At 50.9% G+C, this 27331-nt stretch overlaps 1 protein-coding gene across 1 annotated transcript; it reads right to left on the reverse strand.

Moving 5' to 3' along the window:
- On the reverse strand, window positions 1-21905 carry tmem59l (transmembrane protein 59-like). Its single transcript, XM_078424159.1, is given in 9 exon segments — window positions 1-919; window positions 2726-2837; window positions 5329-5414; window positions 5416-5453; window positions 7447-7588; window positions 9259-9411; window positions 10842-10936; window positions 13400-13505; window positions 21506-21905. Coding segments are annotated over 9 exon segments (1143 nt in total). The 5' UTR covers window positions 21767-21905; the 3' UTR covers window positions 1-769.
- Window positions 21906-27331: the final 5426 nt, after the last annotated feature.

A 27331-nucleotide genomic window follows, 5' to 3' on the forward strand; every position in this document is an offset into this window, starting at 1 on the left:
AGAGAGAAGGGGGGAGAGAGAAGGGGAGAGAGAGAGAAGGGGGAAGAGAGAAGGGGGGAGGAGAAGGGGGGAGAGAGAGGAGGGGATGGGGGTGCAGGAAAGAGGGGGTTTCATGGGCGAGTGGGGGATCGCACAAAGAAAGTGTATGAGCGAGAGAGTGTGTGTGTGTGTGTGTGTGCGCACGTGTGTGTGTGTGTGTGTGTGTGTGTGTGTGCGCGCGCACGTGTGTGTGCGCACGTGTGTGTGTGTGTGTGTGTGTGTGTGTGTGTGCACGTGTGTGTGTGTGTGTGTGTGTGTGTGTGCGCGCGCGTGTGTGGGAGGGAGAGAGAACCTTTACTCACATCCCCCTCCCTGCCACACAGCTGCTGACAGTTTGTAAAGTTGTCCGAGAGGCTGACTATTGGAGCTCTCGTTGAGCTCGGCACTACAAGCACACAATCAGGTCACAATGAGATCAAGGAAGTTCTGAAGACGTCCCAGAATCCTGAAAACCCCTCATTTAGGACTTCAACGAAAGATTAGGAGTTTGGGGTCTTGGGCTTTCCGATCTTAATGTGGGGGGGTGTGGAGATTTATAACGTTATTAGATTCCAAAAATATGCCATCCCCTCCCCAGCCTGCAGTGCAGGATGTATTTCACAAGCGGGGGGGTCGGGAGGAGAGAGGGGGGGGGGGGGGGAGGGAAGAGGGGGTACTCGTCAATACTGAAACTGCCACCTTGAGCGGGCAAGCAAGACGCGAATGGCCCTTTACACTGGCAGATGATGTCCTAGATGAGGGTTTTACTCAGGTCCACTTTCATCGGCAGAGGACACACATCCTGGTCCTCTCCATCCACGATCGTTACGGTGATAACAGGGGACAGTCCATTCAGTGGAGCTTTCACTGAGCTCTCCTGATCACCATTGATGCTCAGAGGCTGCAAGGAAACGATAGAGAGAGAGAGAGAGAGAGAGAGAATCAAAATAACGATCGATAAGCAACGCATTTTCATTGAACATTCCCAGTGCAAGTTACACAGAGAGGTTGGAGCTAACAGCATTGAGGAGCAAGATGAAGAAGAAGAAGAAGAAGAATATTAGATAATCTGAACCATTCCTGAGGTTAAGTTGCTGGTTTTGGATTTATGCTTCACTTCTAGGGAAAGAGATTTGATTTCCAGTATGTTTTTGCTATGCAATGGAAGTTTGCTCTCATTATTAAAATTCTGCTGCTTTGGTCAACATTTTGCCGAATATTACAAATGTAAGAAAATGTAACAATCTTGAGCAGAGTGGACAATTAATAAGCATTCAGATACCGGGAAAAAAAAAAAAAAAAAGTTACACACAGAGTAATTGTGGGGGTGAAAGTAGTTGAGGCAGGGACTGTCACAATGTTTAAGACACATTTAGACAGGTACTCGGATAGTGTAGGAAGGAACTGCAGATGCTGGTTTACACAAAGATAGACACAAAGTGCCGGAGTAAACTCAGTGGGACAGGCAGCATCTCTGGAGAGAAGGAATGGGTGACGTTTTGAGGTGGAGACCCTTCTTCAGATTGTTACTGCAGCATTTTGTGTCAATGTTAGGTACATGGACAGGGCAGGTGCAGAGGGATATGGACCAAACGCAGGCAGGTGGGACTAGTGTGGATGGGACAAGTTGGTGCGTGTGGGCAAGTTGGGCCAAAGGGCCTGTTTCCACGCTGAATCACTCTATAATACCCCCGCCCCCCTGACATCAGTCTGAAGAAGGGTCTCGACCCGAAACGTCGCCCATTCCTTCTCTCCTGAGATGCTGCCTGGCCCGCTGAGTTACGCCAGCACTTTGTGTCTTTGTGTCTATAATACTCTCTCTGTAGTGCCCATTAAGTACTCCCCAGGACAGGAACAACACTGATATTATGTCGAGAGTAAAGTTCTCCCTCGACACATAGCCATCAAACATGGCTGTAATGTTGAGCCATACACAACTGGACATGCCGGCTCTGGAGAGGGTCCAGAGGAGGTTTACGAGAATGATCCCAGGAATGAGAGGGTTAGCATACGATGAGCGTTTGTCGGCACTGGGCCTGTACTCGCTGGAGTTTAGAAGGATGAGGGGGAGACCTCATTGAAACGTACAGAATAATGAAAGACCCTAGATAGAGTGGATTTATTCACAAAATGCTGGAGTAACTCAGCAGGTCAGGCAGCATCTCTGGAGAGAAGGAATGGGTGACGTTTCGGGTCTCGAAACGAAGAGTTGAGGAAGAAGGGTCTCGACCCGAAACGTCACCCATTCCTTCTCACCTGAGATGCTGCCTGACCCGCTGAGTTACTCCAGCATTTTGTGAACAAATACCTTCGATTTGTACCAGCATCTGCAGTTATTTCCTTACACTACTGGATAGAGTGGATGTGGAGAGAATGTTTCCACTAGTGGGAGAGTCTAGAACCAGAGGCCACAGACTCAGAATTAAAGGGCCTAGCTTTAGAATGGGGATGTGGAGGAATTTCTTTAGTCAGAGGGTGGTGAATCTGTGGAATTCATCGCCACAGACGGCTGTGGAGGCCCAAGTCCATGGATATTTTTTCAAGGCGGTGATTGACAGATTCTTGATTAGTGCGAGTGTCGGGGGTTATGGGAGAAGGCGGGAGAATGGGGTTAGGAGGGAGAGATAGATCAGCCATGATGAATGGTGGAGTAGACCTGATGGGCCGAATGGCCTAATTCTGCTCCTAGAAGTTCTGAACAACTCACCTGCGACTTTGCGTGTTGATCGGTCACTAAATTAGCACAACTCAGCCACAACATGACCACGATTGACAAAACCAGGCAGCCAGCCAGGATCCACCGAGGCAGCCCTGAGCGCCTGTGGAAACAAAGGAAAGACAAGCCCAATAGGCCTTAACCCATGGACAGACACAAAATGGCGGAGGAACTCAGCGGGTCAGGCAGCATCTCTGGAGAACAATGGGTGGGTGACGCTTATGGGTCGGGACCCTTCTTCAGACTGATTGTAAGGGTGGGGAGGGAACTGGAAGCGAGAGAAGACCCAGGACAAGTCCGGTCAATCCCTTCCTCCACTCGAGGTTGGCTGACCAGCTCCACTGTTCACATCAATGTTGTGAGACTCCATCTGCACCTCACGCTGCCTCGGCAAGGCCAGCACCATAATCAAGGAGGATCTCGCCCCCGGCCACTCCCTCTTCTCCCCTCTCCCATCGGGCAAGAGGTACAGAAGTGTGAAAACGCACACCTCCAGGTCCAAGGAGTATCTTCCCGGCTGCTATCAGGCAACTGAACCATCCTATCACCAACTAGAGAGCGGTCCTGAGCTCCTATCTACCTCATTGGAGACCTTCAGACTTCCTTTACTGGACTTTACCTTGCACTAAACTTTGTTCCCTTTATCATGCATCTGTACACTGTGGAAGGCTCGATTGCAATCATGCATCCATTCCACTGACTGGATAACACCAACAAAAGAAACCGCAGCAGATGCTGGTCTATACCAAAGATAAGCGCAAAGTGCTGGAGTAACTCAGCGGGACAGGCGGCATCTCGGGAGGAAGTGGATCGGTGACGTCTCGGGTCGGGACCTTTATTCAGTCTGAAGAAGAGTCCCGACCCAAGACGTCTTTCCCCAGAGATTCTACCTGACCCGCTGAGTTTCTCCAGCACTTTGCGTCAAGCAGTGAGATTCTGTCTGGTGTTCTTATCGACATTTATCCCAAAAAAAATAACATGGCAAAGGAAAAACAAAACTTGCTTATATTTTATGAGGAACATTGTTGAGAAAATATTCAAGTGCGAGAGGAAATGTTTGTTGCAAAATCCTCACGAGTCTCAGGAATTGTGTCTCTATTTATACCACAGTGCTCAGCTTGGTCTGTGGCGTCGATACCAGGAGCCTGCTCCATCCAGTTAACAGTGGGCGAGGGGCTGAGGAAGGGTCTCGGCCCGAAACGTCACCCATTCCTTCTCTCTCTCCAGAGACGCTGCCTGTCCCGCTGAATTTACTACAGCATTTGGGGTCTATCTTTGCCATCTTCAATATACGAGTATAGAAGTTGGGAGGTCACGTTGCAGTTGTATTAGACGTTAGCGAGACCGCATTTAGAATATTGTGTTCAGTTCTGGGCACCGTGTTATAGGAAAGATATCGTCAAGCTTGAAAGGGTTCAGAGAAGATTTACGAGGATGTTGCCAGGACTAGAGGGTGTGAGCTGTAGGGAGAGGTTGAGTAGGCTGGGTCTCTATTCCTTGGAGCGCAGGAGGATGAGGGGAGATCTTATAGAGGTGTATAAAATCATGAGAGGAATAGATCGGGTAGATACACAGTCTCTTGCCCAGAGTAGGTGAATCGAGGACCAGAGGACACGTTCAAGGTGAAGGGGAACAGATTTAATAGGAATCTGAGGGGTAACCTTTTCACACAGAGGGTGGTGGGTGTATAGAAACATAGAAACATAGAAAATAGGTGCAGGAGTAGGCCATTCGGCCCTTCGAGCCTGCACCGCCATTCAATATGATCATGGCTGATCATCCAGCTCAGTAACCTGTACCTGCCTTCTCTCCATACCCCCTGATCCCTTTAGCAAAAAGGGCCACATCTAACTCCCTCTTAAATATAGGCAATGAACTGGCCTCAACTACCTTCTGTGGCAGAGAATTCCACAGATTCACCACTCTCTGTGTGAAGAAATGTTTTCTCATCTCGGTCCTAAAAGACTTCCCCCTTATCCTTAAGCTGTGACCCCTGGTTCTGGACTTCCCCAACATCGGGAACAATCTTCCCGCATCTAGCCTCTCCAACCCCTTAAGAATTTTATATGTTTCTATAAGACCCCCCCTCAGTCTTCTAAATTCCAGCGAGTACAAGCCCAGTCTATCCAGTCTTTCCTCGTATGTAAGTCCCACCATCCCAGGGATCAATCTGGAACAAGCTGCCAGAGGAGGTAGTTGAGGCTGGGACTATCCCAACGTTTAAGAAACAATTAGACAGGTACATGGATAGGACAGGTTTGGAGGGTTATGGACCAAGCGCAGGCAGGTCAAGTCAAGTCAAGTCAATTTATTTGTATAGCACATTTAAAAACAACCCACGTTGACCAAAGTGCTGCACATCCGACTAGGAAAAAAAATAAACATACAGTGGCAGGCAGCCAAACACAACGGCGCGGCCATCTTGTGGGACTAGTGAAGCTGGGACATTGTTGGCCGGTGTGGGCAGGTTGGGGCGAGGGGCCTGTTTCCACGCTGTATCACTCTATGGCTCGATCTACACGAGTGTGGTTCCGAAGCTGTTGTATCTGAGTCAGACTCACAGCGATGTGGGGATGGTCAGTAGGCTCCCGTACCGTGACATGCAGCCCAGGAAGTCGTGCTGTGGCGGCAAGTCTTCTCCATCTGCGAGCTTCTCTTTCAACACTGGCTCTGTGATCCCCCCGGCTGTCTGCCTCCTTCCTCACCCCCTCGGCAACAGCTGCAAGCAACAAGGGAGACATCGACTACAGCGAACAACCCGCACGTGTTGTTGGAGAGCTCGGCGCTTGGCCTAGGCTGCCAGGCTGCGGCTTCCTGCCAGGTACCCAGGGCAACGACTGACACGGGGAGGGGGTAACCAGGACAATACGGGCCCACCACCGACTGCCCGGCACCTCCTTTAATCCGGACAACATTACCAGAGCGCGCTTCAAATCACCACCGACTTCGCCCCATAAACCTGGCAGTGCCCAGGCTGGGCAAGGCAGCCGATCACGACCTCATCGGGACTTCCGCGCCCGATTGGCATGTCGAATTTGCCCCACTAGCTGGCTACTACCCACCCCTTACCCCCCCCCCCCCCCCAAGCTGGCTCCCACCCATCCCTTAACCCCCCCCCCACCCCCCAAACTGGCTACCACCCATCCCTTACCCCCCCCACGTTGGCTTCCTCCCATCCCTTACCCCCCCACCCCCCCCAAGCTGGCTACTACCCACCCCTTACCCCCCCAAGCTGATTCCCACCCATCCCTTACCCCCCCACCCCCCCCCAAGCTGGCTACTACCCACCCCTTACCCCCCCCAAGCTGATTCCCACCCATCCCTTACCCCCCCACCCCCCCCCCAAGCTGGCTACCACCCATGCCTTACCCCCCCGCCTCCCCAAGCTGGCTACCACCCACCCCTTACCCCCCCCAAGCTGGTTCCCACCCATCCCTTACCCCCCCCCACCCCCCCAAGCTGGTTCCCACCCATCCCTTACCCCCCACCCCCCCCCAAGCTGGCTACCACCCATCCCTTACCCCCCCCCCCCCCACGTTGGCTTCCTCCCATTCCTTAACCCCCCCAAGCTGGCTACCTCACATGCCGGGGCTCTGGAACATGGAGTCTATGCCAGCTCTCAGAACCACCCCATCTATCCCATCCCTCCACGTATTTCCCTACAATCTTTTCTCTCTCAGACCCATCAACGTGAGCGGCTGAGACCGACCCGGGTTCGATCCTGACCACGGGTGCTGTCCGTACGGAGTTTGTACGTTCTCCCCGTGACCTGCGTGGGTTTTCTCCGGGTGCTCTGGATTCCTCCTGAAGTGGTGGACCTGTACAATCAACCTACGAGGATTCGATTCTTTGACTCCACCCTGGATCAAGGGGGGTCTGATCATTGGGCAATGCTTGCTCTTAATCACATCTTGGAACAGTGCCATATTCAAGCCCAATTCTCAATCCCACTTCACATAACAACCATCTAGAGGTTCAGCCGATAATCTAGTCTGATGGTGCAGAGGGAGAGGTGACTAAAGATTAATTTCTTCAGTCAGAGGATGGTGAATCTGTGGAATTCTTTGCCACAGACGGAGGTGGAGGCCAAGTCTTTGGGTGTTTTTAAAGTGGAGAATGATGGGTTTGTGATTAGTCCAGGTGGTCAAAGTTTATGGGGAGAAGGCAGGAGAATGGGGTTGAGAGGGAAAGATAGACCAGCCATGTTTGTGGGTGGGTGTGGTTGTTGGGCCGAAGGGCCTGTTTCCGCACTGTATGACTCCATGATTGAATGGTGGTGTGGACTAGATGGGCCGAATGGCCCTCTGGCCGAGGACTTATGAACATGTCTTATCAGCCCTGAGTGACCGACAGTTTAGTTTAGAGATACAGCGTGGAAACAGGCCCACCGAGTCGGCGCCGACCAGCGAACTCAGCACGTTAACACTACCCTACGCACACACACCAGGGACAGTTTACACATACACCAAGCCAATTAACCTACATACCTGTACGTCTTTGGAGTGCGGGAGGAAAACAAAAGATCTTGGAGAAAACCCACGCGGGTCACGGGGAGAACGTACAAACTCCGTACAGACGGCGCCCGTAGTCGGGATCGAACCCGGGTCTCCGGCGCTGCAAGGCAGCAACTCTACCGCTGCGCCACCGTGACCGCCCACAAGTCCTGGCCCTCCGATTGAAGGGAACATTTTCCGTTCGCTCCAGCAACGCACCTGGCTGTGGTTCTGGCGTTCCCGGGATAGTCTGTGACGTTAGCTCCTCCTGGTGCCTGGGGATCCAGTCCTGGGGATTCTCGGTCTCATTGGGCAGCGAGGGCTCCAGGTCCAGGGACGAGAACTCCACCTCCGGGTTTGCCTGGAGGTACAGGGGAATGCAGACATTAGTTCAGGTCCAGGATGGGAGGGAGAACTGAAGGGGGCAGAGTTTAGGAGCAGGGAGGTTCTGCTGCAGTTGTACAGGGCCTTGGTGAGACCGCACCTGGAGTATTGTGTACAGTTTTGGTCTCCTAATCTGAGGAAAGACATTCTAGCCTTAGAGGGAGTACAGAGAAGGTTCACCAGATTGACCCCTGGGATGGCAGGACTTGCATATGAGGAAAGACTGGATAGACTGGGCTTGTACTCGCTGGACTTCAGAAGACTGAGGGGGGATCTTATAGAAACATATAAAATTCTTAAGGGGTTGGAGAGGCTAGATGCAGGAAGATTGTTCCCGATGTTGGGGAAGTCCAGAACCAGGGGTCACAACTTAAGGATAAGGGGGAAGTCTTTTAGGACCGAGATGAGAAAACATTTCTTCACACAGAGAGTGGTGAGTCTGTGGAATTCTCTGCCACAGAAGGTAGTTGAGGCCAGTTCATTGGCTATATTTAAGAGGGAGTTAGATGTGGCCCTTGTGGCTAAAGGGATCAGGGGGTATGGAGAGAAGGCAGGTACGGGATACTGAGCTGGATGATCAGCCATGATCATATTGAATGGCGGTGCGTACAGGCTCGAAGGGCCGAATGGCCTACTCCTGCACCTATTTTCTATGTTTGTTTTTTTTTTTAGTACTGGGGGTCTGAGATGGGGAAGGAGGGCTGGTGTCAGGGGAGAGTACCGTGTGAGTGGGGGATGTTGGAGGAAGGTGGAAGATCAGAGAGGGGAGCGTGTCTAAGGAGGGGTGGACATGGGGCGTCAGAGATGGGAACACACAGTTCCACAGCGGTAGAGTGGCTGCCTTACAGCGCCAGAGACCCTGATTCAATCCTGCCCTATGTTTGTACGGAGCGTGTATGTTCTCCCTGTGACTGTGCGGGTTATCTCCGGGTGCTCGGGTGCTCGGGTCTCTAAGTAAAAGTACCAGCAAACGGTGTGTAGGAAAATCACTGCCAGGTGCCGGTTCAAATCGAAGGTAGACACAAAATGCTGAAGTAACTCAGCGGGTCAGGCAGCATCTCTGGAGAGAAGGAATGGGTGACGTTTCGGGTCGAGGCCCTTCTTCAGACTGATGTCAGGGGAGGGGGCGGGACAAAGATGGGATGTAGTCGGAGACGGGAAGACCAGTGGGAGAACTGGGAAAAGGCAGTGACAGCTTCGGCACTTAAAAAACTGGCACTGCAACATTGGTCCTGAACTACCACCTACATCACTGGAGACCCTCGGATTATCTCTGTTCGGACTTAATTAGCTTTATCTTGCAATATAGCGTTATTGACGTTATTCCCTTTATCATCCATCTAAACACTGTGGTTGGCTAGATTGTAATCAAGTATTGTCTTTCGGCTGACTGGATCACGTGCAACAAAAGCTTCTCACTGTACCTCAGTACACGTGACAATGAACTAAAGTGTCAGGGGTTATGGGGAGAAGGCGGGAGAAATGGGGTTGAGAGGGAACGAAGGATCAGCCATGATTGAATGGCGGCGTGGACTCGATGGGCTAATTCTGCTCCAATCACATACGAGCTCAGCTCAGCTCGCTGTGGAGGTTTGCGCTTTGTGCGGCAAGGTTTACCAAGGACGTGTGGAGAAGGGGTTGCATTACCTGGAAGACCACAACCTTGCCATCGTCAGCCTGCAGGTAGAAGGTCCAGGTGGAAGAGACCAAACTCTGGGCTGAGTTGACAAAGTCACTCCACAGGTTGGACACGTAGTCGAAGAGGGAGAACAAGGCGGGTTCAGGAGTGGCTGTCAGGAGCTGCAGGAGATACACAGAGAGTTTTACTCCAAACAAGCGCGCGGCGTTAAAGCTACTGCCTCACAGCGCCGGAGACACGGGTTCCATCCCGACTACGGGCGCTGTCTGTACGGAGTTTGCACGTTCTCCCCGTGGGTTTTCTCCGAGATCTTCGGTTTCCTCCCACGCTCCAAAGACGTGCAGGTTTGTAGGTTAATTTAGTTTTAGTGATGCAGTGCGGGAAAAGGCCCTTCGGTCCATCGAGTCCAATCCGACCAGTGATCCCCGCACATTAACACTGTCCTACACACACTCGAGACACTTTACGCATACACCAAGCCAGTTCTCCTACAAACCTCCGCACAGACGGCACCCATAGTCAGGATCGAACCCGTGTCTCCGGCGCTGCAAGTGCTGTAAGGCAGCAACTCTACCGCTGCGTCACCATGACACCCAAATTGGCTTGGTAATAATATGTCAAGTCGTCCCTTGTGTGTAGGGTAGCGTTAGTGTGCAGGGATCGCTGGTCGGTGTGCACTCGATGGGCCGAAGGGCCTGTATCTGCGCTGTATGTCTACACTGAACTAAACCAAACTAAGCTGTGCTATCGTGAAGCAAAACACAAAGTGGACCAACTTAGCGGGTCTGTGGTGGCAGTGAACAGGCGATGTTTCAGGTCAGGACCCTTCTTCAGACTCAGTAGCAAGGAGAGGGAGAGACCAGCGAGAGAGGGGGACTCTCACAGAAACACGTCAGCAAGAGGAGAACAAGGAGAGAGACATCGTATCGCGGGACGACAGGAACAGAGGTGACGGCTGCCACGGGCCTTTGTGACCGGCTGCAGCTGGGACTGTGAAATAGCACCAAAATGGCATCTCTCGCTTACAGACTCAGGGGGCTGTTCTGTACGGGTGATGGTTTAAGTCGAAGGTAGACACAAAATGCTGGTCAGGCAGCACCTCTGGAGAGAAGGAATGGGCGACGCTTCGGGTCGAGACCCTTCTTCAGTCAGTCCCAAAAAGGGTGGTGGGTGTATGGAACAAGCTGCCAGAGGGGGTAGACGAGGCTGGGACTATCCCAACGTTTGAGACAGGTACATGGATAGGATAGGTTTGGAGAAATATGGGCCAAACGCGCGCGGGTGGGACTAGGGTAGCTGGGACATGTTGGCCGGTGTGGGCAAGTTGGGCCGAAGGGCCTGTTTCCACACTGTATCACCCTATTTCCACTTTGTTGTTTATGGGTGTTGTTTCGTGCAAATTGACTGTCAACATGCCTACTTTAGCGCCAGTGAAATGTGTTTTGAAGTCCTTGGAGATCCTGTCGGTAACTCAAGTCAACCCCACCGGCTCCTCCCCAGGTGCCCGCCTCTCCACGCCTCCCCTTGCGTTGGCATCGCTTCACGTTTCCCGCTGCCCTGCGCGCTGAGTGCCGCCTGCACGGGGCCTCACCTGTTTCTGCCTCCTCTCCGTCTCCAGAAACTGCTCCCTGCAGCCGGTGGCACAACCGTACTGCTCCTCTGTCCGACTGTATGCCTCCAGGCATGCTGTAAACACAGGCACACATCGCAGGCTGACTACACAGACACATACAAAATAGGTGCAGGAGTAGGCCATTCGGCCCTTTGAACCAGCAGCGCCATTCAATAGACAATAGACAATAGGTGCTGGAGGAGGCCATTCGGCCCTTCGAGCCAGCACCGCCATTCAAAGTGATCATGGCTGATCATTCTCAATCAGTACCCCGTTCCTGCCTTCTCCCCATACCCCCTGACTCCGCTATCCTTAAGAGCTCTATCTAGCTCTCTCTTGAAAGCATTCAGAGAATTGGCCTCCACTGCCTTCTGAGGCAGAGAATTCCACAGATTCACAACTCTCTGGGTGAAATAGTTTTTCCTCATCTCAGTCCTAAATGGCCTACCCCTTATTCTTAAACTGTGACCCCCTGGTTTTGGACTCCCCCAACACGGGGAACATTTTCCCTGCATCTAGCCAGGAAGAAAAGATCCCTTCCTCGCCTCTGCCCTGAATGGGGTTGAGAGGGAAAGATAGATCAGCCATGATTGAATGGCGGAGTAGACCTGATGGGGCCGAATGGCCTGATCCTGCTCCAATCACTGATGATGGGAGATTTCATTCCCTGGTGAACAAGATGGCTTGGACAATGAAACAGCGGTTTCACGATTGTGGCCACTGAGACTGACTTTCAAAATCAATTTATTGTCACATGTACCAACTAAGGTACAGTGAAATTTGGGTTCCAATACAGCCATACTACGTGAAAAGCAACAAGACACACAACCACATAAAGTACAATTTAACATCAACATCCACCACAGCGGATTCCACGCCCCTCACTGTGATGGAAGGTAATAAATAAATATTTAATCATCTAAATCGCTCTGCTGTTGAACACGTCTCTGTATCAATGGCCAAAGACGCCACCTGCTGGTTCTGGAACTTAAACCATTGTCTTTCCAGTGGCAGAGGGTTCAGTCACTGTGAACACAGATATCATATCATATCATATATATACAGCCGGAAACAGGCCTTTTCGGCCCTCCAAGTCCGTGCCGCCCAGCGATCCCCGTACATTAACACTATCCTACACCCACTAGGGACAATTTTTACATTTACCCAGCCAATTAACCTACATACCTGTCAAGTGGTTGGCTTGAAAAATAACAGGAGAGCATTCAATCCTTATATTCATGCCACAGTTTAAGAATAAGGGGTAAGCCCATTTAGAACGGAGACGAGGAAAAACCTTTTTCACTCAGAGAGTTGTGAATCTGTGGAATTCATATGTTGAAAGACTGGAGCGACTAGGCTTGTATACACTGGAATTTAGAAGGATGAGAGGAGATCTTATCGAAACGTACAAGATTATTAAGGGGTTGGACACGTTAGAGGCAGGAAACATGTTCCCAATGTTGGGGGAGTCCAGAACAAGGGGCCACAGTTTAAGAATAAGGGGTAGGCCATTTAGAACTGAGATGAGGAAAAACTTTTTCAGTCAAAAGAGTTGTGAATGTGTGGAATTCTCTGCCTCAGAAGGCAGTGGAGGCCAATTCTCTGAATGCATTCAAGAGAGAGCTAGATAGAGCTCTTAAGGATAGCGGAGTCAGGGGGTATGGGGAGAAGGCAGGAACGGGGTACTGATTGAGAATGATCAGCCATGATCACATTGAATGTGATTGGGCTCGAAGGGCCGAATGGCCTCCTCCTGCACCTATTGTCTATTGTCTATTGAATTCTCTTCCTCAGAAGGCAGTGGACGCCGATTCTCTGGATGCTTTCAAGAGAGAGTTAGATAGAGCTCTTAAAGATAGCGGAGTCAGGGGGTATGGGGAGAGGGCAGGAACAGGGTACTGATTGTGGATGATCAGCCGTGATCACAGCGAATGGCGGTGCTGGCTCGAAGGGCCGAACGGCCTTCTCCTGCAACTATTGTCTATTGTCTATAAATGGTGGTTACAGAGAGAGTGGTGGGTGCCTGGAAACCCGTTGCCAGAGGCCGGGGGGGGAGTCGAGGCAGTGGCATTTAGGAGGCTTTTGGATAGGCGCATGGATCTGGAGGGATATGGATAACATGCCATGGTTCAATGGTACTTTATTTCACAATTATGTCACATATTAGTTTGTCACATATTGTATTTATTTTATGATATCTGCCTCTGCATTGTGAGATTCCTTTTGCATATATTACACATACAGGCACCGCCATTTTCAAAATCCAAAGTCTGGTCGGCCCCGCGCGCTCGATGTCCTGGAGCAGTCCCCGTGAACCCACGCCCCCCTCTCCTCTCCTCTTCCCCCCCTCTCCTCGCCCGGCCATCTCTGTGTCCCGGGGGGTGCCTCCTGCAGAAGCCCCTTGAAGGCGCTGGAGGCACTACCCCGGTTCACCCTCCCACCGGCCCCTTGCACCCCACGCGCATCTGCTGGGGAAGTGTGGCGGGAGTGTGGAATTACGTGGGTGTTTCGGGGAATGAAGTGACGCCGATGCTCACCTGCCTCGCACTCAGCTCTGGTGCTGTTCAAACCACTGATCCCATCCACAAACAGGCAGATGGAGAGGAGACGGCAGCCGCGGAGACAGGCGCTCGGAGTCGAGTCCTGCAGGGGAAACAGAAGCAGCCATCGCTTAGCCAGCCGCACGGCTCGCGCACTGTGCGTCACACGTACCATTTAGATTTTAGCGAGACAGCGTTAGAACGGAGATGAGGAAAAACTTTTTCAGTCAGAGAGAGTTGTGAATCTGTGGAATTCTCTGCCTCAGAAGGCAGTGGAGGCCAATTCTCTGAATGCGTTCAAGAGAGAGCTGGATAGAGCTCTTAAGGATAGCGGAGTCAGGGGGTATGGGGAGAAGGCAGGAACGGGGTACTGATTGAGAATGATCAGTCATGATCACATTGAATGGCGGTGCTGGCTCGAAGGGCTGAATGGCCTCCTCCTGCACTTACTGTCTATTGAAACAGGCCCAGCCAGGCCCCGCCAACCAGCGATCACCCCATGCACTAGTTTAGTTTAGAGATACAGCGCAGAATCTGGGACCTCGGCCCACTGAGTCCGTGCCGACCACCAGCACTATCCCTGTACACACCAGCACTATCCCACACACACCAGGGACAATTTACAATTTTTACCAAAGGCAATTAGCCTACAAACCTGCACGTCTTTGGAGTGTGGGAGAAAGCCGGAGCACCAGGAGAAACCCCACGCGGTCGCAGGGAGAACGTACAAACTCCGTACAGACCGCGCCCGTAGTCAGGATCGAACTCGGGTCTCTGGCGCTGTGAGCAACTCTGCAACTCAACCGCTGCGCCACCGTGCCGCCCCTCGACTCTCCTCAGCTTTGACGAGTAGTCCTAACTTTACGTTGCAAACTCATCAACATACCAAAGAATGATGAGGGAAAAATGGACACAAAGTGCTGGATTAACTCAGCGGGTCAGGCAGCATCTCTGGAGAACATGGACACAGAGTGCTGGAGTAACTCAGCGGGTCAGGCAGCATCTCTGGAGAACATGGACACAAAGTGCTGGATTAACTCAGCGGGTCAGGCAGCATCTCTGGAGAACATGGACACAGAGTGCTGGAGTAACTCAACGGGTCAGGCAGCATCTCTGGAGAACATGGACACAGAGTGCTGGAGTAACTCAACGGGTCAGGCAGCATCTGGTGGAATTCTCTGCCTCAGAAGGCAGTGGAGGCCAATTCTCTGAATGCATTCGAGAGCTAGATAGAGCTCTTAAGGATAGCGGAGTCAGGGGGTATGGGGAGAAGGCAGGAACGGGGTACTGATTGAGAATGATCAGCCATGATCACATTGAATGGTGGTGCCGGCTCGAAGGGCCGAATGGCCTACTCCTGCACCTATTGTCTATTGTCTATCATAATCTCTGGAGAACATGGACACAGAGTGCTGGAGTAACTCAGTGGGTCAGGCAGAATCTCCGGAGTACATGGACACAGAGTGCTGGAGTAACTCAGCGGGTCAGGCAGCATCTCTGGAGAACATGGACACAGAGTGCTGGAGTAACTCAGCGGGTCAGGCAGCATCTCTGGAGTACATGGACACAGAGTGCTGGAGTAACTCAGCGGGTCAGGCAGCATCTCTGGAGTACATGGACACAGAGTGCTGGAGTAACTCAGCGGGTCAGGCAGCATCTCTGGAGAACATGGATAGGTGCAACTTCCACAGTCAGGACCCTTCTTCAGACTAATTCAATTTAGAAATGTTTAGCACAAGATGAAAATGTCAACAATAACTCACTTGTAAGTGACCAATGATCTTCCATATATGCATAAGTTAATTTATAGGAGCAGAATCAGGCCATTCGGCCCATCAAGTCTACTCTGCCATTCCCATCATGGTTGATCTATCTTTCCCTCTCAACCCCATTCTCCTGCCTTCTCCCCCTAACCCCTGACACCGTTACTAACCAAGAATCTGTCAATCCCCTCCTTACAAATATCCCTTGGCTTTGCCTCCACAGCCGTCTGTGGTGAAGAATTCCACAGATTCACCACCCTGATACGCTCATATGACATAGGAAAGGTCCAGTGGGCCCATGGAGTCTATGCCAGCTCTCAGAACAATCCCATCAATCCCATTCCCCCACTTATTTCCCTATAATTCTTGGGTGGCGCAGCGGTAGAGTTGCTGCCTTACAGCGCCAGAGACCTGGGTTTGACCTCGACTATGGGCGCTGTCTGTACGGAGTTTGTACGTTCTCCCCGTGACCTGCGTAGGTTTTCTCTGGGTACTCCCGTTTCCTCCCACACTCCAAAGACATACAGGTTTGTCGGTTAACTGGCTTGGTATAATTGTAAATTGTCCCCGGTGTGCGTATGATAGCACAAGTGTGGTGGTCGGTAAGGGCTCAGTGGGCCGAAGGGCCTGTTTCTGCGCCATTTCTCTAAACTAGACTTTGCCCTGATTCGTCCGTCACCCACATACACAAGGAGCAATTTACAATCACCAGCTAATCTACTAATTATCGTAATGTTATCGAAAGGTAGACACAAAAAGCTGGAGTAATTCTGCGGGTCAGACAGCATCTCAGGAGAAAGGGAATAGGTGACGTTTCGGGCTGAGACCCTTCTTTAGACTGAGAGTCAGGGGAGAGGGAAACGAGAGAAATAGACGGTGAAATGTGGAGAGATGTCATCTGACCAACATCAATTGCTGCCATACAATGGACCACCACTGCCCACCTCAGCAAAAACATTTTCATAAGCTGAAGAGTATCACTCAGCTTCTCTTAAAGGGGCTGGAGCAGAGGTTCCCACAGATACCGACTGTTACAGCCACCCACTCTTACTGGTTCACCCATTCCTTCTCTCCTGAGATGCTGCCTGACCTGCTGAGTTACTCTAGCATTTTGTGAAATAATTACCTCAGACGCTGATGTTCACTGGGAAATGGAGCTCACAGACAGACTCTCAGGAGTCAAGAGCGTTTTATTGTCATACATCCCAAACAGAACAATGAAATGCTTACTTGCAGCAGCACAACAGAATATGTAAACATAGTACTCTGGAAACAATATAATAAACAAATGAAGTTCAGTATTTATACATACACACATACATAAACATATATACACACATACATACACACACATATATATAATATATGATATATATATATCTATATATATATACACATATATACATGCACAAACACACATATAAAGATACACATACACACATATATATATATAAACATATAAATATATAAATATATATACATATATACACACACATATATACACACACACACACATATATATATATACATATACATATATATATACACATACACACATATATATATATATATATATATATATATATATATATATATATATATCTATACATACATATATATATATATATATATAAAGGGAAGGGTCTCGACCCGAAACGTCACCCATTCCTTCTCTCCCGAGATGCTGCCTGACCTGCTGAGTTACTCCAGCATTTTGTGAATAAATCGATTTGTACCAGCATCTGCAGTTATTTTCTTGCAGATGCTGGTACAAATGTGTATATATATACATACACACACACACACACACACTCACACGTAAAAATGTGCATATGAAGGAACTGCAGATGCTGGTTTAAAGCGAAGACAGACACAAAAAGCTGGAGTAACTCAGCGTGTCAGGCAGCATCTCTGGAGACTTCAGTCAGTCTGCAGAACGGTCTCGACCCGAAACGTCACCCATTCCTTCTCTCCAGAGATGCTGCCTGACCCGCTGAGTTACTCCAGCTTTTTGTGTCTAAAAATGTGTATATACAGGTATATATATATATATACACATATATGCACACACACACATACAGAACAAACAAACATTAACAATGGAAAAAGATAAAACCAATGCCCCCAAGTAGTGCAGAGCTTATTTGATGTTGCAGTGTTTGACAGCCTGATGGCTGTGGGGAAGATGCTGTTTTCAGGCTCCTGTACCTTCTCCCCGATGGCAGGGGTGAACCGAGAGTATGGCCAGGGTGGTGTGGGGTCTCTGGGGATGCTGGCTGCCTTTTTGAGGCAGTGACTCCAGTAAATCCCTTCGATGGTGGGGAGGTCAGTACCCGTGATGGAAGGGGATAAAGGGCCGTCAGAGACACTGGCACTCACTGGGATACAGGTCTGTCAAAGGCACTGACTCTCAATGGGATACGGGCTCCAAACCTCACCCTGGGCTCATTAACTACTATTAACAGCATATAATCCTCCAACACGTTCGCCACCTCCAACAGGATCCCACTACTGGCCACATCTTCCCATCTCCACCCCTTTCTGCTTTCCACAGAGACCGTTCCCTCCACAACTCCCTGGTCCACTCGTCCCTTCCCACCCAAACCACCCCCTGCCCAGGTACGTTCCCCTGCAACAGCAGGAGATGCAACACCTGTCCCTTCACCTCCCCCCTCGACTCCATCCAAGGACCCCGACAGTCTTTTCAGGCGAGGCAGAGGTTCACCTGCACCTCCTCCAACCTCATCTACTGTATCCGCTGTTCCAGATGTCAACTTCTCTACATCAGCGATACCAAGCGCAGGCTCAGCGATCGTTTCGCTGAACACCTCCACTCAGTCCGCCTTAACCTACCTGATCTCCCGGTGGCTCAGCACTTCAACTCCCCCTCCCATTCCCAATCTGACCTTTCTGTCCTGGGCCTCCTCCATTGTCAGAGTGAGAGGCCCAGCGCAAGTTGGAGGAACGGCACCTCATATTTCACTTGGGTAGCTTACACCCCAGCGGTTTGAACATTGGCTTCTCTAACTTCAGATAGCCCTTGCTTTCCCTCGCTCCCCATCCCCTCCCCCTTCGCAGTTCTCCCACCCATTCCTTCTCTCCGGAGATAGCGGAGTCAGGGGATATGGGGAGAAGGCAGGAACGGGGTACAGATTGTGGATGATCAGCAATGATCACGGTGAATGGTGGTGCTGGCTTGAAGGGCCGAATGGCCTACTCCTGCACCTATTGTCTATTGTCTGTTGTCTATTGAGATGCTGCCTGTCCCGCTGAGATGCTGCCTGTCTCCAGCATTAATTAGAAGGTCTGCCTTCTAATTAACTACTACTCCTACATGAATATTTGGTGCTTCAGGCAGCAGTGGGTCCCAGTCAAGTCATGCATGGCCTGGATTCCTCCCACCCCCTGTAATGAAGCTATTGTTGATGTCACAGACTCCCGGCACAGCGGGAATCCACTTTCTCCGTAGGATTTGGTTTTGAACCAGTGCCTCTGTGGAATGTATGGGCCAGTATCGCCACTGCCCAGGGAAGCGAGTTGTGAACAATACACGTTCAAAACATAATTACACGTCTCGCAGGGATTACCATCTTCACCCGAAGAGGTTCGACAAAATTCAGCCTCTTTATCTTGTTTGTCAGTTTTTAATCTTGGAGACACAGCCCGTTCTTCGGCCCATCGAGTCCGCGCCCACACTGGCTTTATTCTGCACACACTAGGGGACCAAATACAGAAGCCAATTAACCTACAGACTTTGGAGCGTGGGAGGAGACTGGAGCACCCGGAGAAAACCCACGTGGTCACAAGAGAGAACGTTCAAACTCCGTACAGACAAGCACCCAGTAGTCATGTGTCTGGACACTGGGGACCGCTCGGTTGTAATCACGTGTTGTTTTTCCGCTGACTGGTTAGCACGCAACAACAGCTTCTCGCTGAACCTCAGTACATAATAAACTGAAATTGGAAATCAAGCCCGGGTCTCTGGTGCCGTGAGGCAGCAGCTCTACCCGCTGCTCCACCGTGACGCCCCGACTTTAATGTAAATGAAATACAAATTGATGTACCCGCACCAATGATAGGGCGGAAGCTGGATGTTAATTTTCTCCTGTGAGACAGAGAGACAGCACAGATAGAATCTGTCAGCTGTTCCCCAGTGTAAGAGCTGGGGACCAGATGGTAAACTGGTACACCGCACACCCACCTCAATCTATCACTGACACAATGGGGTGGCTACCAGCTCTAACAGTACCAGCACCTTCACCAAAGCCCTGTGTGCAAAGATCAATCAGGAGGCAGCTTTCTCTGTGCCCCGACATCACAATGAAGTTCTGACTGACTCTAACCTTCCCTGCCGACTGGAACAGCTCGTCACCCACGACTCACTGGGAACGAGCTGCAGACTGCTGCAGACAAACGTAGCAATCAATCCGCTCCATCTTTATTCCAAAGACACACACACACACACACACACACACACACACACACACACACACACACACACACACACACACACACACACACACACACACACACAATGCTGAAGTAACTCAGCGGGACAGGCAGCATCTCTGGGGAGAAGGGATGGGTGACGTTTATCAGGTCCAGATCCTTCCACAACGCCTCCATCTTTATTCCAGTTTGATAATCGTTTGCAAAATAAAGGACATCAAATAGCACAGGCGTTTCATCCTTCCTCCACCCTCAACCCCTACCTCCTGCCCCCTCACCCTCACACTGCCTCCCCTCCCCCTCACACTGCCTCTCCTCTGCCTCCCCTCCCCCTGCCTCCCCCTCCCCCTGCCTCCCCCTCCCCCTGCCTCCCCCTCCCCCCCCTCCCTCCCCCTGCCTCCCCCCTCCCCCTGCCTCCCCCTCCCCCTGCCTCCCCTGCCTCCCCCTCCCCCTGCCTCCCCCTCCCTCCCCCTGCCTCCCCTCCCTGCCTCCCCTCCCCCTGCCTCCCCTCCCCCTGCCTCCCCCTCCCCCTCCCTCCCCCTCCCCCTGCCTCCCCCTCCCTCTCCCCCTCCCCGTTTCTCTTGCCCACGTTTCTTTCACCCCATTCTACCCCACGCCATAGTTTGTCTTTCCTTCATTCTCGTTTCCTTTCCCTTTACCTCTCTTTCCCAGTTTCACCCTCCATCCCACTCTCCCACTCTCCCTCCATCCCACTCTCCCACTCTCCCTCCATCCCACTCTCCCTCCATCCCACTCTCCCACTCCTCCCCACCCCCCCGTTCACCTCCACTCCCCCTTTCGACCCCCCTCTCTTATGTCGGGATCTTCTCTTTAGAGTTTCCCTCTCACTCTCGTTTGCCTCTTATCACCTCCCTTACCTCCCTTACCTCCCCCCCTTACCTCCCTTACCTCCCCCCCTCCCCCCCTCCCCCCCCTCCCTCCCTCCCTCCCCCCCCCTCCCCCTCCCTCCCTCCCCCCAACATCCTGTCCCCTCTCTCTCTCTCCATCCCTTCCCTCTCTCTCTCCTTTCCCGTTCCCTTCTCTCTGTCCCCTCTCCATCCACCTGCTCCCTTTCCTCATCCCCCCCTCTCTATCTCTCTCTCTTGCTCTCCCCCCCTCTTTCTCGCCTCATCCATCTCTCTCTCTCGCTCTCTCTCTCTCTCTCTCTCTCTCGCTCTCTCTCTCTCTCTCTCTCCCCCCCCCCCCCCCTCCCTCCATTCCTGTTCCTCTCCATCCTCTTGCATCTCTGTCCCCCTCTCCCCTCCCATCCCCAGGATGTCCCCCTGTCACCCGCTGCCGGACACAAGGGCAGGGGAGGGGAGAGAGTGGAGGGGAGAGAGGAGGGGAGAGAGGAGGAGAGTGGAGAGTGGAGGACAGGGGTGAGGAGAGGAGTGCAGAGGAGTGGAGAGGAGTGGAGAGGAGAGTGGAGGGTGGAGGGTGGAGGGGAGAGTGGAGGGGAGGCCAGGGGTGAGGAGAGGAGTGGAGAGGAGTGGAGGGTGGAGGGTGGAGGGGAGAGTGGAGGGGAGAGTGGAGGGGAGAGTGGAGGGGAGAGTGGAGGGGAGAGTGGAGGGGAGGGTGGAGGGGAGGGTGGAGGGGAGAGTGGAGGGGAGGGTGGAGGGGAGAGTGGAGGGGAGAGTGGAGGGGAGAGTGGAGGGGGAGAGCGGAGGGGAGAGCAGATGACAGGGGAGGGGGGAGTGGAGTGGAGGGGAGAGTGGAGGGGAGAGTGGAGGGGAGAGCAGATGACAGGGGAGGGGGGAGTGGAGTGGAGGGGAGAGCAGATGACAGGGGAGGGGGGAGTGGAGTGGATGGGAGAGTAGAGGACAGGGGAGGGGATGGGGGAAGTGGAGGAGAGGAGAGGAGTGGAGGTGATGCGGGGCGACGTTGTCCTTACCCCGGAGTTCCCGGCCAGCGGGAAGGTGCTGCGGCAGCGGTTCTGGCAGTGAGCCGTGTCCCCGACCAGGCGCCCCAGTGGCCCGGCAGCGGCAGCAGTGGCCGGGACGGAGAGACAGAGACAGAGACAGAGACAGAGGGCGAGGGGGGCGGCGGCCGCTGCCATTGTTCGGGACGGAGTGAAACAGTGAAGCGGGGACCGCAACGCGGGGCTGCGGCAACAAGCTGACGTCAGGCAGGCGAGGAGGGACGGGGCCAGCATTAATGCATCAATACAGCTGCAGCATCAATACTCAGTCATGGCATCGATACTCAGTCATGGCATCGATACTCAGCTGCAGCATCAATACTCAACTGCAGCATCACTACAGCTGCAGCATTAATACTCAGCTATACATCAATACTCAGCCGCAGCATCAATACAGCTGCAGCATTAATACTCAGCTGCAGCATCAATACTCAACTGCAGCATCAATACAGCTGCAGCATTAATACTCAGCTATACATCAATACTCAGCCGCAGCATCAATACAGCTGCAGCATTAATACTCAACTGCAGCATCACTACTCAGCTGCAGCATTAATACTCAGCTGACAGCATTAACACTCAGCTGCAGCATTAATACTCAGCTGCAGCATTAATAATCCGCCGCAGCATCAATACTCAGTCATGGCATCGATATTCAGCTGCAGCATTAATACTCGTTTGCAGCATCAATATTCAGCCGCAGCATTAATGCTCAGCCGCAGCATCAATACTCAGCTGCCAGCATTAATACTCAACTGCCAGCATTAATACTCAGCTGACAGCATTAATACTCAGCTGCAACATTAATACTCAGCTACAGTATTAATACTCAGCTGCACATCAATACTCAGCTGCACATCAATACTCAGCTGCAGCATTAATACTCAGCTGCCAGCATTAATACTCAGCTGCAGCATTAATACTCAGCTACAGTATTAATACTCAGCTGCACATCAATACTCAGCTGCACATCAATACTCAGCTGCAGCATTAATACTCAGCTGCACATCAATACAGCTGCAGCATTAATACTCAGCTGCCAGCATTAATACTCAGCTGCAGCATTAATACTCAGCTACAGTATTAATACTCAGCTGCACATCAATACTCAGCTGCAGCATTAATACTCAGTTGCAGCATTAATACTCAGTTGCAGCATTAATATTCAGCAGCAGCATCAATACAGCTGCAGCATTAATACTCAGCTGCACATCAATACAGCTGCAGCATTAATACTCAGCTGCAGCATTAATATGCTGGCAACATTAATACTCAGCTGCACCATTAATGCACAGCTGCAGCAGTAACATAGGGGCAGGGGCAAGGGGATAGTGGTGGCTGTGGTTTATATAACTGAACATTAATACTGAGCTACAGCATTAATACTGTATTGCCAGCATTAACAATGTGCTGCCAGCATTAATACTAAGCTGCAGCTTGAATACTGAGCTGCCAGCATTGACACTAAGCTAAGCATTAATATTGAGCTGCAACATTAATACTGACCTACTGCATTAATACTGAGCTGCGGCATTAACACTGAGCTGCCACCATTAATACTGAGTAGGAAAGAACTGCAGATGCTGGTTTAAATCGAAGGTAGACACAAAATGCCAGAGTAACTCAGCGGGACAAGCAGCATCTCTGGAGAGAAGGAATGGGTGACATTTTGGTTTCGAGACCAGACTGATGATCTTCAGTCTGAAGAAGGGTGTCGACCCGAAATGTCATCTATTCCTCCTTCCAGAGATACTGCCTGTCCCGCTGAGTTACTCCAGTATTTTATGTCTACCATTAATACTGAGCTGGCTAATACTGTGCTGCCAGCATTAATACTGAGCTGGCTAATGCGGTCTGACCTTTTCAAGGCTTAGCATGACATCCCTTTTTTTATATTCTCGTCCTCTCGAAATAAATGCTCGCATTGCGTTTACCAATGTAGACGCCTTTTGAAGGCAACGATCGATTCCCTTTGCACTATTCTTACGGACAGTGAGTTCCAGATTCCAACTGTACTCATTCCCCTTGGACCTTCGCAAGGTCGGATTAGGGCACTATAATTGGTCCTGTAACACCATGAACGCATCATCACAGCACCGAGCAGCGGTATGAATATTGATTTCTCTAATTTCAAGTAACCCCTGCATCAGGTTGCTGTTCTCACCTGGCAAACAGCTAACAATGGCCTGTTGTGTCTATCCTAACTCTCCCTATCTCTTCCACATGCAGAGGCTTGCAGGGATTTGGAACTCTTTAATCCAAATGACAGAACGTGGATCATTGCAAGTACCACGGTTGATTTTCCAGGCGTCTCTGAACTAGCTGATGGAAGCTCTGGGCGGTGGAGGGGGGAGAGGGGTAGGAGAGGGTGCTTCACCAATGCAGGAGAGGTTTGGGCCCAACGGGTCCACTTGGTCTAGTATTAAACTAATCCCTTCTGTGACCCTTATCAAGAGTCAAGAGTGTTTCATTGTCATACGTCCCAAACAGAACAATGAAATTCTTCGATAGACACAAAATGCTGGAGTAACTCAGCGGGACAGGCAGCATCTCTGGAGAGAAGGAATGGGTGACGTTTCGAGTCGAGACCCTTCTTCATACTTGCAATTCTTACTTGCAATTCTTACTTGCAGCAGCACACCAGAGCAGCAGAATAGACAACCAGCGGAAAGACAAAACATGATTACAATCGAGACTTCTGCAGTGTACAGATAGATACATGGTAAGTACAGATGCAATCCCGCTGATAAGATAAAGACTGCAAAGCTTGCAGAGAGAACAGGAAGCTGGCCTTCATCAGTGATGACAGCCACGATTAACAGATAACGTGAGGCCATTCAGCCCCTTGAGGCTGTTTTATTTATCATGGCTGATTTTAGACTTGAGAGATACAGCATGGAAACAGGCCCTTCGGCCCACCGATACCATGCCGACCAGCAGTCATCCCGTACACTAGCGCTATCCTAGTGTACACTTTCATACTCTACAAAAGCCAAGCAACCTACAAACTGCACGTCCTTGGAGTGTGGGAGGAAACCGGAGCACCCGGAGAAAACCCACGTGGTCACAGGGAGAACGTACAAACTCCGTACAGACAGGACCCGTAGTCAGGATTGTACCTGGGTGATAGGAGCAGAATTAGGCCATTCGGCCCATGAGTCCACTCCGCCATTCGATCATGGCTGATCTATCTTTTTCTCTTAACCCCATTCTCCTGCCTTCTCCCCATTACCCCCGACACCCACACTAATCAATGGAACCCGGGTCTCTGGTGCCGTAGGCAGCAACTCTACCGCTGCGCCACTGTACCGCCCATCTGTTGTATGACCTAATTCCATTTGTTTCATAGCGTCAGAGAGTGATACAGCATGGAAACAGGCCCTTCGGCCCAACTTGCCCACACTGGCCAACATGTCCCAGCTACACTAGTCCACCAGCCCGCGTTTGGTCCATATCCCTCCAAACCTGTCCTATCCACGTACCTGTCTAACAGTTTCTTAACGTTGGGATAGTCCCAGCCTCAACTACCTCCTCTGGCAGCTTGTTCCATACACCCACCACCCTTTGTGCCAAAAGGTTACCCCTCAGATTCTTATTAAATCTTTCCCCCATCACCTTAAACCTATGTCCTCTGTTCTCGATTCCCCTACTCTGGGCAAGAGACTGTGCGTCTACCCGATCTATTCCTCTCATGATTTTGTACACCTCTCTAAGATCACCCTCATCCTCCTGCGCTCCAGGGAATAAAGTCCCAGCCTGCTCCCTATAGCTCAGACCTCTAGTCCTGGGATATAGTCCTAAACTAAACATAATTCATCTCTCCTGTTTGGGAAGTTTGGGACTAGTGAGGGGAGTCTAGAAAATTAGAGACAGGTTTTCAAGAATGGGTTTTGGAAACACATTGAAAATAAATCTCAGAGTTCTCCCCCTAAGTAGCAATTGTTGCCAGATCAATGGTTGATTCTACATCTGAGATGGATGGTTACTTTTAAGCAAAAGAATGAAAGAATCAGGAAGAATCAGGAAGAAAGGTAATGACACAAGGGTTAAGTTACCAGACTAGTTAACCAGAGACCAGCAGAGCTGGTTCAAACTCCATCGTATTCACTGCGTAATTTAAATTCCATTAATAATCTGTCATTTGAAAACAAACCATAGCCGTGAGTAATGATGACCGTCAGTCTGAAGAGGGGTCTCGACCTGGAACGCTACCCATTCCTTCTGTCCAGAGATGCTGCCTGTTACTCAAGCATTTCGTGTCTATCATGAGTAACGATGACCGACTGGATCCTGCCCCTAATGACCAGTCTGGCCCTTCTGCGATTCTGTGATTCCAGCCACTAATGGGGCAATAACTGCTGCCGTTTTCAGTGGGGCTGAGATCCTGGTAAATTGTGTTCAGTTCTGGGCACCGTGTTGCGGGGAAATATGTTGTCTGAGGAATCTGAGGGGTGACCTTTTCACACTAAGGGTGGTGGGTGTATGGAACAAGCTGCCAGAGGAGATAGTTGAGGCTGGGACTATCCAACATTTAAGAAACGGTTAGACAGTTACATGTCATAAAGACATAGAAACATAGAAAATAGGTGCAGGAGTAGGCCATTCGCCCTTCGAGCCTGCACCGCCATTCAATATGATCATGGCTGATCATCCAACTCAGTATCCCGTACCTGCCTTCTCTCCATACCCCCTGATCCCTTTAGCAAAAAGGGCCACATCTAACTCCCTCTTAAATATAGCCAATGAACTGGCCTCAACTACCTTCTGTGGCAGAGAATTCCACAGACTCACCACTCTCTGTGTGAAGAAATGTTTTCTCATCTCGGTCCTAAAAGACTTCCCCCTTATCCTTAAGCTGTGACCCTGGTTCTGGACTTCCTCAACATCGGGAACAATCTTCCCGCATCTAGCCTCTCCAACCCCTTAAGAATTTTATATGTTTCGATAAGATCCCCCCCTCAGTCTTCTAGATTCCAGCGAGTACAAGCCTAGTCTATCCAATCTTTCTTCATATGAAAGTCCCGCCATCCAGGGATCAATCTGGTGAACCTTCTCTGTACTCCCTCTAAGGCAAGAACGTCTTTCTCAGATTAGGAGACCAAAACTACATACAATACTCCAGTTGTGGTCTCACCAAGGCCCTGTACAACTGCAGTAGAACCTCCCTGCTCCTAAACTCAAATCCTCTTGCTATGAATGCCAACATACCATTCGCTTTCCTCACTGCCTGCTGCACCTGCATGCTTGCTTTCAATGACTGGTGCACCATGACACCCAGGTCACGTTGCATCTCCCCTTCTCCTAATCGTTCACCATTCAGGTAATACTCTGCTTTCCTGTTCTTGCCGCCAAAGTGGATAACCTCACATTTATCCACATTATATTGCATCTGCCATGCATTTGCCCACTCGCCTAATCTATCCAAGTCACTCTGCAGCCTCCTAGCATCCTCCTCGCAGCTAACACTGCCACCCAGCTTCGTGTCATCCGCAAACTTAGAGATGTTGCATTCAATTCCCTCGTTTAAATCATTAATATACACTGTAAATAACTGGGGTCCCAGCACTGAGCCTTGCAGTACCCCACTAGTCACTGCCTGCCATTCCGAAAAGGACCCGTTTATTCCTACTCTTTGCTTCCTGTCCGCCAACCAATTTTCTATCCACCTCAACACTGAACCCTCAATACCGTGTGCTTTAAGTTTGTACACCAATCTCCTATGTGGGACCTTGTCGAAGGCCTTCTGAAAGTCAGATATAACACATCGACTGGTTCTCCCTTATCCACTCTACTAGTTAC

Source organism: Rhinoraja longicauda, chromosome 28, assembly GCF_053455715.1.
Source record: "Rhinoraja longicauda isolate Sanriku21f chromosome 28, sRhiLon1.1, whole genome shotgun sequence".
NCBI lineage: Eukaryota > Metazoa > Chordata > Chondrichthyes > Rajiformes > Arhynchobatidae > Rhinoraja > Rhinoraja longicauda.